The sequence below is a fragment of the Drosophila albomicans genome, chromosome 2R (assembly GCF_009650485.2).
Source record: "Drosophila albomicans strain 15112-1751.03 chromosome 2R, ASM965048v2, whole genome shotgun sequence".
NCBI lineage: Eukaryota > Metazoa > Arthropoda > Insecta > Diptera > Drosophilidae > Drosophila > Drosophila albomicans.
In genome coordinates, this window is record NC_047631.2 from 10,153,578 (window position 1) to 10,170,142 (window position 16,565).

A 16,565-nucleotide genomic window follows, 5' to 3' on the forward strand; every position below is an offset into this window, starting at 1 on the left:
TGGGAACTGAAAACTGATTGCCTGACCGTGCCAATTATATCTGTCTGCCTGTCTGTGTGTGTGTGTGTGCGTGTATGAGTGTATAATGTGATTCATATTTTATGGCATTACGTCCTAAGTCAACTGCAAAATTGCCTTTGCCCTCGATTGGTCGATAAAGTCACAACAACAGCAGCAGCAACAGCAAAAGCTGTAGCAACTGGCTAACAAACCTAGCGAAGGCCAACAGCAACATTTTGCTGCATCATTCGGGAATGAGCTTAAATATTTATATTCAATTTGACATTTAGTGGCCTTGGGCACTTAAATTGCAAATGCAAGCAAAGCAGCTGCGAGAGCTGCTAAGCCTAATCTTGCCCACGACGCGCAACAAAAACCAGAGTCTTGTAGTGTGTGTGTGCAAGAGAGAGAGAGAGAGAGAGTGAGAGCGAGAAAGTGAAGAATCGTGTAGCAGGAGTTCTCGTCACGAAACGGAAGGCGTCACGGCATCGCCGTCTGGGGGCAATGCTGACAATGCTTTCAGTGCCGACGGCACTTGAAAATTGCGACTGCCTTGGCATGTCTGGACGATTGCCTCATACATTTTTCAAATTGACCCGCATAGCAGTTGCCTTTGACATCATCGCCAGACATCGTCGCCCACATGACACTACCTTCTTCTATAGTTTTGTTTTCTTTTTTTCGTTTTATTTTGCATCACAGCAGGTGCATTTTCCATCGGCATTGCCACCACAAAGTTGCCCTAATGAGCTGCAACTGGCAGCCTTATCAACATTGAGTTTATGGCATAAGCTTAACCTCGTTTATAAGCCAAGTTGCTATCATATGTTTTTCCCCACGCCCAACGCCCAGTTAACTCATGCAGTCTGCGCATTAAGCAAAAATTCTGGCAAACTTTACGACTTTCACTCTGGCCTTTGGCCTTGGAAGGTCGTAAGGTTGAGGCTCCAGTGCTCCATATCCGGAGACGGAGACGTAAGACGGACACGGATACGGATACGGAAGCAGACGTAAGCTAGGCGCCCATAGTTAAAAATCGCATAAATTGTTATGTGGGGCGACCGAAAGTTATAAATAACCAAAGTAAGTGCACAAACGGCGCCCTTGAACGCGTTTATTTTTGGCAAAAACGAGAAACGAGAAGATCCCCAACAACAAATTCTCATTTAATTTCTTGTTGTCGATGCGTTTGCCAACGCCAGCGCCACTGAAAATCCACTGAAATCCCGAGGCGGAGTTAGGTTTGACAGCTGTAGAAATGGACTAGCGAACTGGGCACAAAGCCAAGTTGTGACAAGGCAAATGCCACGTGCCACAAACTGGGGCAATGTGAGCGAAAGTTGCAGCAACTAATCGACAATTGCTGCAGCCGAGATTCGCATCACTTTCTAAGCCAGCAATTAGTTCGCAATTTGCATTGTCACAGCGCTCCAGCCAATGACCACTTAAATCTAATGTCCTCTCTCTCCTCTTTCTCTATTTCCTCCTTCCTTGACTAAGACTAAGCGCTTTGGCACGACTCACTAGACACACCAATGAAAATATTGCTTATCGTCTAGCAGCAAGAGGAAGAGACAGAATGTGCATTTGCGTGAGCGTAAAATTAACTGCTTTTATCTGCTTTGAATACCCTACATTTAGAAGCTTAATGTTTCAAGGTGTTTAAGTGCGCAGCTGAACGATATAACACTTCAAATTCAACAGTTGGAAGTGCTTATAAAGAAGCACTAAATAAAACAATAAAAGTGGCAGCATCTATCTATGTTCTCTAATGAAATTTAAAAATTTATGAAAACAAAATAAAAAGAGGTGCACATTCCTATTTTTACTTATTTCTCTTTTTATGTTTGAAAAAGTAGAGTAGAGTGAAATTAATTTATAAATAAAGCTTTAAGCGTTAAACTGTGCGAAATTTAAAAGTTTAGAGTTTCTAAAAAATTAAACTTTGGAGACTCAATTTAATGGCGCTACAAATGCTGTGTAGTCGGAATTAAAATTGGACGTTATTTCTTTGTTCTTTTCTCACATTTAATATAAATAAAAATAAATAAATAGAAAATTGAATTTTTGTTTATATAAATACTTAAATATACGATTTAGTAGAGCACTTTAATCTTAAAAGTTAGTGTCAATATGATGCAGAAATGGAGCCATAAAAGTAAATTTTTAATCTACTGCAGTTCAAGTAGGACTTTTCAAACTCATTGGCTAGGAGTTACGAATAATATTTGGTAGACTAAGAAATTGCAAATAATAATGTATTTATATTTTAATTAGAATTACAACAAAAGTATATATTTTATATTTTTTCTTAAAAATGAAATGAAGATCTAGAATTTTTTTGGTTTGAAGTAGTATTACAAAAGTATATTATTTCTTATTATTATTATTTTTCCCAAAGTTAAAAACTTGAAATCTATTTTGATTTTAAGTAAACGTACGAGATTATACTATTTTTTATTTGGATTTGTAAAATTTCTTTTGTATTTATTTATTGATACATATTTATTTAGAAATGAAATTAGTAAATTCCTATAGATAAGTTTGTATAGATTTTAATGTTAATTTAGGTTGCTATTTTCCTCTCTGAATACCAATTTAAAGGGTATCGCTTAGTGAATCATTTATGTAATAGCAATAAAAACACTCCACTCATATGAAAGGCGTTCGCATGAATGCGAACATTTCTGTGCGTGTTTGTCAAGTTGGCTTGACACACAAGTATTTATTTAGGCCAAGTGTATTAAATGCGCTTTAGTGTAATTTGACCAAATGTCTCATTCACCAAATATCCTATCTATTTAATTATAATATTCCTAGCTAGATTACATTGCATATATACGTTAATCTATTTATTTACCATACATATAATCGATTCGCTGCTTCTGAGTCATGTGTTTATTTTCAGCTAGATCCTGAATAATTAATTGGGGAAAATTGGGGAAAAGCCAAGACGTCAGCGTTTTTCTTATGGACAATTGGGCGGCTTTAAGCCATAGCTCGGCTAACGTGTCCATTTAATTTCAAGTTCACATACATTTTTAACTCACTTGTAAAATTGTTAGAAAACACATTTGATAGAAAAAACTTTTCTACAGTCTATTCAAAGATATTGGAAAACTTTTAGTAGCAATTGCAACACATCTAAATAAAACACAATTTCATATATTATTTCACTACGCTCTGACGCTGACTTAAGCCTTTAATTAACATGCAGCAAAAAGTTTTAATTAGCCTGAGCCACAAAATTTTCCGCTTACAAAGCGTCCAAAAGGCAAAATACTCGTGCCCAAAGTCTGTTCTCAAAACATTTTAAGTGAATTATGTGTTGCATACTTTTGGGAGTTGTTTAAGAGCTTAAAATTGCAAAACGCATTTTTGTGAAACTGATGTGAAATGGAAATTTGGAATATGCTCTAATAAATGGTTTCGGTTGCATCATGGCAAGGCTGTGGCAAGTTGTGCGTTGCACGTAGTCTTGCAACTGAAACGAGTCTCGGAAAAGCTAAAATTGAAAGTGCAAGGAAGCGCATAAAGAAAACTTTGATAGTAACTTTTTCATGGCAGTGGAATTTTCGCATTTCGCAGCGCAAAGTGTGCTCGCCTTATTTGCCATTTAGCATTCACCATTTACCATTTGCCATTTGCATTGCGTCATTTGCACTTTGCGAAACACACACACACATACCAAGGGAGAGTTCGGCATTCGACGCTGTGACAATGTGAGCCTTAACTAGTGACTTTGTCTGCCATGGCTAATTCATGCTGACCCCTTTTCTGGGTGTGTGGCGGGGCAGGTAACGAAAAAAAACGAAGAAAAAAACTGTTGGGCCGCCGTTAATTGTCAAGGCAACAACGGCGAACGAAGCGTTTCCAAGGCAACAACAACAGCCAAACCAAAATGCGCAATCAACTTGCCTGTCACTTGCATGCTTGTGAGTGTCAGTGTATGTGTGTGTAGAGTGCCACGCGTGTGTGTATATTTCTGTATGTGAGTGTAATAAAGTGCCACTTTAATTACATGCATAAAATGCCGCAGCACTTGGAAAAGCTGAAAAAATAGTCACTCCACAAGTCTGCCGGCAATTGTTGCACATGTTGTAAGAGCACAAAAAACAGCTGCTTTTGTATACTCTCAAGAATCTGGAAAACTAGTTCCCACTCTTGCAATTTATAGCAGCTTTTGGACAAGATTTTCATACATCAATTGAAAATTTAAAATGACCGCTGCCAGTTTTGGGTATGTTAAATTCGTGCTGCCAACTCTTTCAATTTAATCAATACAGTGCTGTCAAATTTCATAGCCTTGTAGCCAACTTTCATTACTGTAGTCAGCGAATCAATATGCATAGAAAGGAATACAAATTAAACACTTTCAATGCAATATGGGCAAGTTTTTCTTTCATCAACTTGCACTATGCAACTTAATGGAAACTGCCAGTTTTCAATGACGTGCTGCCAACTCTATCTTATTCATCAGTACAGTGTTGGTAAATTTCATGGCCTTGTTGCCAATTTTCATTAGGGTAGTCAGTGAATCAATACAGCGTCGCCCTTATTGCAAGGAAATTAATATGAATAAAGCCCTTTCAATTCATACATGCTATGAACAAGATTTTTATTTATGAGCTTACTATTTAAATTGCCAGACTTAATAAAAGCTGCTACCATATTTTTTGAATTCGTGCTGTTAACTCTTTCATATTGATCAATACAATGTTTGTAAATTTCATGGCCAACTTTTAATAGTGTGTTCAGCGAATCAGTAGAGCGTTACTTTATGACGAAGAAGATAGTACGAATTAAGCCCTTTTAACGCGTTGAACGCAGACTACACATAATAAATACGTTGAAACAATAACAATTATGCTACTTTTAATCCATTTGGCTAGCTTCAGACTTCAAGAGAGCATCTATGGCTGCGTTTATTGCAAAACTTTCTTCGCATTTTTCCCATTAGAAGTGTAAATCGTAGAAATTGTGCTCGTCTGTTGAAACAGCAAAACAGGAAGAGGGCAAAGTTCTGGTGGCTCGTTTTAAGAGCGTGCTGCTGCAACAAACTTTTGCAAGCCACTCACGTATAGAATAGATGTGCATCAGCTCCCAGCAGTGTGCGAAAGTGTCTGCAACGAGTTGGCACACGCCCCACAAATGCATTGCGTAAGCCTCTGACATTGGAACAAAATTGGAATTGTCCCCATCGTCGAGTGAGTTGACTGCCAAATGGTGCAGAGAGTGAAAATGGCTACGTAACATAATTTATGTTATGCCCCCTGGCAACGAGGTAGCAATAAAAGTGCATTATTTTTGTGTATTGCACCCAACAACGTATGAGTTAATTATCAAACCACTGTTTTCCAGCTGCTAGTTGATCGAGTGAGTAGATAATAATGACAAAGGGTTGTTTGTATCTTTCTCTGTACACACTCCAAACATATTAATGTCATCAATTATGCAAACAAGCAACAGATTTTCCTGCCACTTTATTACATTTTCTGTAAACTTTTGTCAGCAGGTGCTCAACACCTATGTTATGTAAGTATGTAGCTGAGTGTCACGTACTCTGTAACTAGCTGACTTGGGATGTCGATACCCCGGCACACACAGTTCACACATGACTTGCGAATTAAACTTGCAGCAGTCTATTGAACGGAGATATTTCACACTGGCCATGAAAGGATTAAATATGATACATAGTTTTAAAACTTTAAAACAAATATTTGACGGACAACTGATGTATCGTTTAGAATATACATTTGTCTGCAAATCTATTCTTTTTTAGAAGTCATATCTAATATCGATTGTTGATTTTCAGTATTTTGTGGGAATTATTATTATTCTTATGTGGAATTATTATATATGTATACTGTGACACCTAGATCTTAGAGACTATAAGAGATAGAGCTAAAGTTTTCAGATCAAATTTGTTTCACATTTTTGCAACGCCAACTTTCGCCCACGCAAATTGACAAAACTCAAATAACAAGTGTAATTTTTAAGCTAGGGTCATAAAATTTGGCATATACAATAATAACTATAGTCTTTGTGAAGTTATTAAAGAAATTTTTTATGGCCAAAAACGCTTTCTTACTAAGGGTCTTAAATACTTTGGCTGACGATTTGGTATATTTTGCATTCTAGAGTATGTTATGAATGTAGTAAATAAATGAAGTAAATATACATAGTAAAGCCTTTGGTATATTTTTAGTATAGTGTGGATTATAAATTTGGTATATTTTAAATCTAATACCGCAATGTTTTGATTGTTCAATATATACACTCGATTGTAGCTTTCTCACATGTTTCTCTTCATTTTAACTGAAATAGTTTGCTTAATTATTTTTTTAATTATAAAAAATAATTTTATTATAATTATAAGTGATCATTCAGGGAAAAGTTTTTTGACTAGTCTTAAGATTGTTTTATAATGCTTTTCTTGATTGAGAATCAAATTAGCTGAGCTTTAATTTTAATAATCACAGAATGGGAATAGTTGTTGCACAATATTTGGTATTTTAAAAATGTACATTTTTTTTCTTGTATACTTTTACAAAAATATATATGTATGTATATGTGAGCTAAAATATTATTTGCGTGTCTGATAATTACCTATTGAAAATGGTAGAAATATTAAAAAAAAAATTTGTTTTTAAATGAAAACACTATGTTTGCTACATATATTATGTAAGTGTAACAATTGCCCAACTGCAACTGTTTACAAAAAGGAAGCGCAGTTGCATAATTAACTGCCCCAATTAGACCAAATGAATACTAAGCAGCTTTTCTTTCAAACGTACCCAAGATAATTGCGCTGTTTGCACAAAGTGTAGAAACCAGAGCAATTTGCGTTTTGGGCAAATTTGTGAATTATTTAATTTCATTAAGAGAATACGAATGTGTCTGCCAGATGCTAGCATGGATTGTAAGCTAATTGTATGCATACTACTATAAGTAGTCTGTATATTCGCCATTTCTATTTAGATACACGTAATACTTGGCATAACTATGATGGATAGTTGGGGTCGCATATGCACCTGACAACAAAAAGAAAATCTGACCCCTATAATACTACGCGCATCTGCTGAGAATTTAATTTGCAAAGCAGAAGCAAGCAGTAAACGCGGATGATGGTAACCCAGCTCTCAGGCAAGTAGCGAATAGCAGGAGGTAACAGTCCGGGTAACCAGGCGGACGTACGGACGGACATGGCAGCGGATTTCCGCTGAGCGTTGAGGTTGTGGGATTCTCATGCAAAATGCAGCACACATTTGGCTCTGGGCATGCGGATAGCAAGAGGCACAAGACAGGGCAGGTGAGGTCAGGTCAGTTCAGTTGGGCCTTTGAGTGCACAATTGAATTTGAAAACAAAATTACGTGAGGTTCGCGAACGAATTTTTGGGCACAATCAAATTGAATTAGAGTCATTGTGCTTGGAATTGCAAATGTAATTAAATTGAATGGTATTCATCAAACAGATAAATGCAGTTACTTCAATAGCATCTGCTTAAGAATTTTCATTTGAATTATTTACTCCTTACACCTTACACCCGAAACTATTGTCATCTCTGTCGCACGCTTGCCTTTAGGGCACGTAGTTCATATAGTTGTCTCGCACTTTACCTATATAATGTTATCATTGTCTATGTATGTGTCTATGTAGTTTATATGTTATTGCCACTATTCTATGCTAATATTTGTCTTAAAGTCAATCTTCGACCCTTTCAACTTCTTTCAAAACTCATGTTGTACATTTGTTTTCTCTATTCCTTTTCTTTTTATATAGCTTCAAGCTAAGACAAAACAAATTTGCAATTCGTAGTAAAAAGCGAAAACATAACCCAAAAAAAAAATAAAGAAACATAACTGTAAATTGGTACATACGTAAACAAGCAAAAGCAACAAGAACTTCAACCTGTTGCAAAAACAACAAGTAACAAACAAGAACAACAACAACAACTACAACAAAAACTAAAAAAAACTACAAAAACAAAAGAAAAACCAAACGCCGCTAGTAGTTTTCTTTTGTGGCACAAGCAAAGTTACAATTTGGCATAGTAGACTTTTAGGCGCCGCACACAATTTCTAGTAACAAAAGCAAATCAAACTCAACAGTAACAGAAACAATAACAGTAACAACAACAACAACACCCTCATCCTGAGCATACAAGCAACCACCAACGTCACCACCAAAGCCACCACAACCACCAAATACACCACGAACCACATGAGCTTGAACAAGATCAAAAAACGCGAGAGCTCTGACTTATGACTGGTGCGTGCCAAGGGCGCTGCCGCGGCCGGCGTTGGCGTTGGCGTCGGCGTCAGCGTTGGCAGCGGCAGTCGGTACAAGGTGACGGCACGATGTGTGCCGGAGGTGAGCATCACATCGCCGACCATCGCCGGTCAGCAACAGCTGCATCAGCAACAACAGCTGCAACATGATGCACCGAACAAACACATTACGCTGCTGCGCAGCCGCTCACAGCCGACGTCTAACAGCATTTTCTCGCCAGGCTTAGGCATAGCCGTGGGCAACGCCACTCTGGTCGAGGAGGAGGACTTTAGTTTGCTGACCGCCGAGCCTGGCAATTGGTCGGCCAGTGGCAGCGGCGCTGCCAAGAACGTCTTGCAGCGACAGCTGGCAACCACGACGCAACTGGACGAGCAGCAGCAGCAGCAGCAACAGCAACAGCAGCAACAAGAGGATCAGGAGCAGCAGCAATTGCAATCAATTGGAGGCGACATTGAGGCACCCAACGAGCTAACACCGCTGGTGGAGGAACATTGCGCCGCTGCCACCGCCGCCACCACACACAGCACCACGGGCACCACAACGACCAACAGCTACAGCCACAACTCGAAGACGACACGCTCGTGGCCGGTGATCTATCGCAATCCGCATCACTGCGACTACGAGGCGCTGTACGTGCAACAGCCTCCAGCATCAGCGCAACAGCAACCATCTTCGCAATCCTTCAAGCAGAACTGTTACTCCAATCAGTTCAAGCAATCGATCGTCTACTCCAGCAGCAATGAGGAGCTGCCCGGTGGTGCGGGACCAGAGTTAACCGATTTGACGCCACGTCAAACTACTTGCTACTATTTTGCGCCCAGTCGGCACAATAGCATTTATGAGCATCCCTCGTCCGTCGTTGGCGGCTCCTTGCAATTTGACGCCGCTGGCAACGCAGCAACCACAGCGGCAGCGGCTGCTGCCGTTGAGAGTCTGAGACGCAGCAACAGCATTTTACTGCGGCAGAACAGTTGCGCCAAGGTCATACAGCGTCGGGGGAGCGGCAGTGCTGGAGGTGGTGTTGGTGGATTGGACACATCCACATCGCTCAGTTCGCACATGGACGGTCTCGGCATGGGCAGCGGAACAGGCGCCAGTGCCTGTTGCTCCAGCTGCTGCATGGGACCGCCGCCAGTGTTGTTCCTCTTTGTCACACTCCTGATGACAACCAGCGCCACGGCGATGCTGTGTGCTGCTATCATGACTGATCACTGGGAGCACGTGACGTGGGATCGCAACAGTCTGGATCGTTACTCCAATCGTTCTGGGCTGCATCTGGAGTGGCTGCTCGATGAAAAGGTCGCTGTGCTCAAACCGGATAAAAGGGGTAAGTTAACAATCTTTACGAAATTGTCCTCGTTTAGCGGCAACTATTCTCTTTAGACGAGACAAAGCAGAGTTTAAGAATGAAAACCGAAAGCTAAAGTTTAATTTACAAATCACATTTTGCATACTATGAAAAGATGTTGGTGAAGTCTTACTTCATTTCTCAAAACTATTCCCTACTGATATTTGCATTACCAGCAATAAGTCTTTTCGTCATAATAAACCTCATATCTTTAAATAATATAATAATACTAGTACATGCAAGACAAAAAGGTTGGACTAAGCATCCGTCCGCTCATTAAAATACCCCACTTTATCGGTTCAATTATGTTAACCAGTTATGCTGCCTTGTATAATTGCAATTCTTAATTACAGCCGATCATCGCTTTCGACGGGATTCAGTGTTTCTGGTACCGATGCACGGCGGCATTTGGACATTGTGCATTGATCTGCCCATGCAGCAGCTACAGGAACTGCGGCGCAATCCAAAATTTCCACGCGGTGCGCCACCGTGTGTCAACTATCTGGCTGGGTCCATGGAGAACGCGCGTGGCGAGGAGCAGCGCAACGATTGGCAGCACAGTGAGTCACAGGTCATCACACTGCAGCCGCATCTGAGTACGTATTGTGGCGCAATCCAGCCCTGAATAAACTTCTGACTCACATATAGAAGACCCTTTCCTCGTTACATTCCATTTCCTTTTGATTTCATTTTTTCGAGGCAATTGTTCCCTTTATTATTCGTTCTCGTCGTACTCGCACTCGTTTCCCATTTCGTTTCGTTTTTTAGTTTCTCTTCTTTTTTTAATATAAAAACATTATTTTATGAACGCACTTAGCACTAATTGTGATTGTAATCTTACAGACTTATAGTGGATGATTTGTAGTTCAAAACAGCAAACAAAAAGTTTACACTTAATTAGGAGAATAAAGGAAGAGGGAGGAGTAGTAGTGAGTGGGTGTGTTTTTTAAGTAGCTGATGTGTGAGAATGTGACATGTGTTTTTGTTGTGTGTTGTGGATGTGAATGTGAGTAGATGTCTAACTGGAATGTGCAGTCATGGAACCGAATTCTAGACCGCAGCACGCTTGGCTGGCGAGCATACAGCCTCGGCCTCCGAACTGGGCTCCTCGGGCTTCTTGCGTTTGATCAGATGCGTGATATCTGTTGGCTTGGCCGAGCTGCTGCTGATGGCCGACGAAGAGGCAGCCGATGTTGTCGATGACGACGAGCTGGACGCAGCCCCATTAGCCGCAGTAGCTGCTGTCGATGACGAGGCGGCTGCATCTTCAGATCCAGCTCCTGCGCCAGCATTGCTGCTGCTCATGGGCTTAATATAACTGTCCAAGGCAGCGCGCACCTCTGCGATGGTCTATAAATTAAACAAGATTAGCTTTCTGTTTGATTCATGAAGTATTGCTGAGCTTACCTGAGCCTGTGTCTCTTCGATTTCCTGTATCTTGACCAGAATCTCCTGTCTGGTCTCCTCCAAATCGAGCATGTTGCTCTTCTCACGCTCCGTGAGATTCTCCTTGGCCTTGCTCTCGCTGATCTCCTCTTCGATCAGCACACTAGAATTGCGCAAAGCGGCGGCGCCTTCTTTGTTCAGCTGTTGCATCAGATATGTGAGTCCGATCTTGTAGTGCAACTCGGCGAGAGCTCGACGATTCTTATTAGGCAGTTCAGCATGTATCTTCAGCGCTTTCTCTGCAGATAAAAGCAAAATTTAGTAGCTAATCGACAAAAAATTATGCCCAAGTTATTTTACCATAATCTTCGCGTGCTGCATCCAGAATGCCATTCTCAAATTCAATATTGGCCAGTTCTGTCTGCACATCGGCCAAGTAGGGCAATCCACTGAGTCCCTGGCGTGAGAATATCTTGGCAGCTGCTTCGAGTATCTCCCAGGCCAGCTGCAAACTGCCGCTGACACCCTCGCCCTCCTCATTATCCTCCTCTTGGTCTACATCCATGCTAGCTGTTGCGCCATTGCTGGTGCTAGCTGTGACATCTCCATTACCATTCGAGGTGCTGGGACGCTCATCGTCATTGTTAGTTCCACCAGCAACGTTTCCATTGCTGCTGCTCACTTCGTCAACTCCTGTTGGCGGCTTGGCGCCGCCCTCTTCCTTGTCAGCCTTCGAGCTTTCGGCATCGCCAGTGGAATCGGCCTCATCGGAGGGACTGCCTTCCTTGATGCTGTCCAATTTTTTACCATTTGTTGCTCCATTAGCCTTGGCTGACTTTTTGTCTTCATTGGGCTCACCGTCCTCATTGTCATCGTCCTCATCGACATCCTCGTCCTCATCGTCGGCCGCCTCGTCGGGTACATCAATTACTTTGTTCTCATCCAACGCCATCGCAATCAGCGATTTTGCATAGCTGCCAAGGAAAACAATAATCAATTTAACTGCTTCTGTCAAACATTGATTACTTCAGAATACTTACAGCAACAGTGGCTGTCCCAGTTCGTCGGCCAACTCGCCGTAGACCTCCTCGTATATCTGACAGACCTGACTAAGCTCATCGGCTGCCTCGTCGTAGCTCTTAACCAGAAAGTTGCGAGATCCCTGACTGAACAATTCCTTGCCCTTCAGTATTTTCTCCTCACGATCTTGCTCTGGTTTGACGCTGTCCTCCACGACAGCCTTCTTATCAGGAGTAGTATCTGCGGCAACGGGTTCGACGGCTGTCTTCTCTGGTGCTGCAACATCGTCGGCAGCAGCCGTTGTGACAATTGCTTCAGCTTCAGCGGACATTTCAGCGTTTTTTGGCAAGTGAACTGCAAATGGAAGATTATAGAAATTCAGTTAATATCAGTTGATGCAAATATGGTACTGTTTAAATGGAATTATAGCTGATACAGATTTATGGACAGCTTTTTTTTTTACATAGTATTAAATAAATCATTAACACCTATGAAATGAGCAGAGTATTAACTGCGTCAATCATTTCCAAAGCCATTTGGCTTTTCCCTTTTGGTTTCCATTGATTTGTCGAATTTTTTTTATTTACGTTCTTGATTGCCACCTCAATTGGCACTTCATCCGTTGACTCCACACATAAATTCCTTTCTCCCACCCAACAAAAACAAAAACTTGTAGAGGTTGTGCCCTAGACGTCACCTTAGATGTATGTAGAGAGACCGGCAATGAAAATCAACAAAAACAAAAATCTTTACTTGTATATCTTGCATTTTATTCTGCTTTTCGCCAAGACCAGAACACCGCACAACGCACAGCATTCATTTGCACACATACACATTTTGTACATTTTTCTGGATCAGGTCATCCCACAATCACACACAGGCTTAAATCGTTCGACCTGCTCTTCTGCCCGCACATTTCACAAGTCATTAACACAAATCCCCCAGAGGAAAGAATTCGAAAGAGGACTACATTATGCAGTAGCCACCACACAGAGTCGAGGACATAATAAATGAATGAGTGTGTGTCTGTGTTTGTCGCAGATAACGACATGAAATACATATAGTAATTACCCCAGCAGTCACTAACTCTGTTGGCCACCAAACCATTGTCGATAGACACGTGTGCTCCACCTCTTCCTACCACTCTAAGCTGCTCTAAATATAGGTCATACTGTGGTTAGCACTTGGACAAGAGCTACAAAACGTTGTAAATCGCATTGGCCATTTTGGTTTTTGGTCAGTTTGTTTTGCGCTCGATTTCATTGACGCAGTCTGTGCACTCAATTGGGTAATTGGTTTAACTCTTGTTCTGATTGAAGGTATTATATATTTAATACGAGATTGCTAGGCGGGCTTAAGCGGGCTAAAGTTATTGACTTTCCAGCTGGATGCATTATACAATCCATCATTCATGTTTCGAACGCTTTAAGCTTGGCTTTTGCAATGTGAATTTTATGCGTTTCCCCATCCCTTGTAATTTAACGTTCCCACTATGAAAATATATGTTTGATTAAGATTAATTAAATAATCTCTTGTCTGCGTCTGAAGGAATGCAAAACCTGTCCATATCCTGTTCACTGGTCTGCCTCATCATTCTGGGCAGCGCTGCTTTGGTAGGCGCCTTTGGCGTTTGTCAGCGTCAAATCAGTGCCATTCTCATCACGGGAGTCATGTATCTGCTGGCAGGTGAGTAACTGCAGTAGGATTTAATCTTCAATTACAAACTCTACTCTCTTTCCTAGCTCTCTTTGCGCTGTTTACGCTCATGATCATCCACTTTAAACGGCAGCAAGGGCGCCCCATGCTGGACAGCGATTACGATGGCACCGTCGACGGCATTGTGGCGCGTCCCGGTGGCGTGGCCATTGTGGCTAAGCCGCTGCTGGGTGCCCGCGTGTTCCTCACCTCGTGGAGCCTCGATCTGGGATGGGGCGGTGTAGTGTTGTGTGCGATCACATCGGTGCTATGGATTCTGCTGTCGAAGATCATGCGCTACAACCCATTCTCGGCCTTGATGATTTAGCTAAACGCCCTGCCGCTCGGCGGCTATGGCAGCTACGATAGCTATGGCAGCTATGGCAGCACCACCAACAGCAGCAGTGGCAGCAGCAGCGGCGCCAGTGCCAGCTATTTGTTGGGTGTGGGTGCCACATCGTCGACGCGGCAAGCGGAGCATCGGGGCAAGGGCAAATACATACTCTGAGCTTCCCCCAAATTTCCCTTCTATTCTTCTACATAATTAATCCTGTATTTTTCCCTTCTCATCTTTGGTTGAAAAATGTACCAAAACCCAAAAAAAAAAAAACAAAGAAAACCTACAAATACCCGCAACAAAAAATCAATTGCCTTGTTCTTATATTAATACGTATAAATTATACCTTATACTTGTACTTATTGCAATTATGTCTTAATCTTATTGTAAATCAAATTTACAACTCTCTCACATAAAATTTTTGTATACATTATATATATATATTTACTGTTAGCTATTCTACACGAATCAAAAAGAAATATGTCAAAAAGAACCCAAAAAAAGAAAAACAAATGAAAACTCTCTATACACAACAACTATCGATACAAAGTAGAACTTGAAATGTTCGGGGTTTATTTACAAATTCCCAAACGGGGCTTTTTGCTTTTGATGCCGCTTTAATATAGTAACAATTTCGCTTGCCTCTAGAGCATTACCAATGTCAAGTTAGTGGGGCCTATGCAAATATGCAAAAAGTAGTTCCGGGAAACAAACCAACATCAAAAAACCATATAATATACATAGAGTGCTTTAAAGTTTAAACTATGGTTTACAAAACTTCTTGAAACTAAACCAACAAGTGTATTTTTATGCAAACGCTTTGCCTTAAATAGAGAAAAACCAAAAACCAAAAAATAAATTAAAATTATAAAAATTAAAATTAAATATTAATAAAAAATAAAAATAAAATATGAAAATATTGCGATTTCTTTAAGCGACAACTTGTCAAATTTCTTTTTGCTTTTCTGGAAAGAGAAAAAAGGGGGGAAGACACGGCCGTGATCTATAAATAATCATTTATAACGCGTGCAAAGCGTCAAAACAGAAAATTGTGCGAAATTTATGAAATTTTGTATTGTACAAATATCGGGCGAAATGCGACCGCAGGTTCATTAACATTGAGCAAGCTGCTGTCGCTGCTGCTGTTGAAACAAATTAAGCAAATATGCAAATGAACTCGCCGTATGAAGGAAAAGTAAAGAAAACGTCTGCGACATTTTCGCCACAATGAAACAAACAAACTCAAAAAAGAGCGCCAAGCCAATATCAATAAATGGGCAAAAAAAAGATGCAGCTGCCAAATGAGCGAACAAAAACGAACTCGGGACGAATCGACGAGGATCGTCGTCAGCTTTGCTTTGCCTCAGGAGCGAAGAGCTTAGCAGAAAAAAGCCATGTTAAGATAAAGTGTTTTTTATTAGCACGCACTCAAAACAATTAAATATGTATGAACACTTGTACACACATACATGCATATGTATGCATGTATGACTGCAAAAAATCAAGATTACAAAACAACGCAAAAAAGTTCATTCACCTGTGTGAGTGCGTGCCTATGCATGTGTGAGTGTATGTGCGCGCGTCGCTAGGTACGTGTGTGTGTGTGAACCCGCCATTCGCCGCTTACCGCTGCCGCCCGCGCAAAAGAAACACACCGGCATCGCAATTGGGCCTAAATGCTTTAACACAATAACTACGTAGCAGTTCACATATTTGCACTTGTATAAAATAATGACAATGAACAGCATTTGGACACACGAGATTCGCAAAAATCTCATGTCTGAGTGTATTTGGCTGCATGCACCAGTGTGTGTTCGTATATGTGTGTTGCGAATTTTAAGTACTATAGCGTTGGCATTTCTCTCATCAATGTACAAAATCTTACCTTTAAATTATGAGTGTAGTTATCCAAAAAAATTGTGCTGCTGCTTTTTAACGATACACAACAATTAAATTACGTTTATTTGCGAAAATTATGCGAGCGAGCGCCGCCAAATGCAAAAGAAGACAGAGGAATTATCGCGAGTCTATCGATATGTACGAGAACATGAAAATGGTCACACTGTGTTACCACCTTCGCATATACAGATATCGGTTGAACTCACATATTTGCGCGTGTCGATAGGTCTGCCAGCCATTGAGCAATCGGCAGTTCAAACAAGTTGGCAGTTCAATTTCAAATTAATCAGCTGTTCGACCATTACGAACATATGCAATTTTTTTGGTATTAAAATGCTGAAAAACAGTGCTAATCTTAAAAAAAAACAGCAATGATTCAGTTATTGGATTTTCGCTTCATTAAGAATACAATTTTCAGAACTTCTTTACGTGAGATCTACATGCTAGAAAAAAATCTTCAAGACAGTGTTTCGTTTTGTAGTGGAGTATTGAAGAAACAATGTATTTAAAAAAAATACGCAAATCTTTTTAATATACCAATATCCGTTTTCAAGTGTTACCAGCCACAATATTTTAGGCATATTTGC

General features: G+C 40.6%; 2 protein-coding genes across 2 annotated transcripts; one reads left to right on the top strand and one right to left on the bottom strand.

Moving 5' to 3' along the window:
- Positions 1–8,269: 8,269 nt before the first annotated feature.
- Positions 8,270–14,998, top strand: LOC117573278 (uncharacterized; the record flags this gene model as incomplete). The annotated part of the gene is made up of 4 exons (XM_034256365.2): positions 8,270–9,620; positions 9,995–10,237; positions 13,596–13,733; positions 13,790–14,998. Coding segments are annotated over 4 exons (2,013 nt in total), but the record flags the coding sequence as incomplete, so codon positions are not given.
- Positions 10,334–16,129, bottom strand: LOC117574237 (protein NASP homolog). Its single transcript, XM_034257951.2, has 5 exons — positions 15,965–16,129; positions 12,068–12,401; positions 11,388–12,001; positions 11,049–11,326; positions 10,334–10,991 (listed from the first exon to the last, which is right to left on the bottom strand). Exons 2-5 carry the CDS (start codon positions 12,376–12,378, stop codon positions 10,692–10,694), a joined length of 1,503 nt encoding a protein of 500 aa, XP_034113842.1. The 5' UTR covers positions 12,379–12,401; positions 15,965–16,129; the 3' UTR covers positions 10,334–10,691.
- Between the last annotated feature and the right edge of the window lie 436 nt (positions 16,130–16,565).

Coding starts and splice junctions, on each gene's coding strand:
- LOC117574237 (XM_034257951.2), bottom strand. CDS start 12,378: ATGTCCGCTGAAGCTGAAGCAATTGTCACAACGGCTGCTGCCGACGAT. Junction 12,002..12,067: donor CTGGGACAGCCACTGTTGCT/GTAAGTATTCTG, acceptor TTTCCTTGGCAG/CTATGCAAAATCGCTGATTG. Junction 11,327..11,387: donor TGCAGCACGCGAAGATTATG/GTAAAATAACTT, acceptor TTTTATCTGCAG/AGAAAGCGCTGAAGATACAT.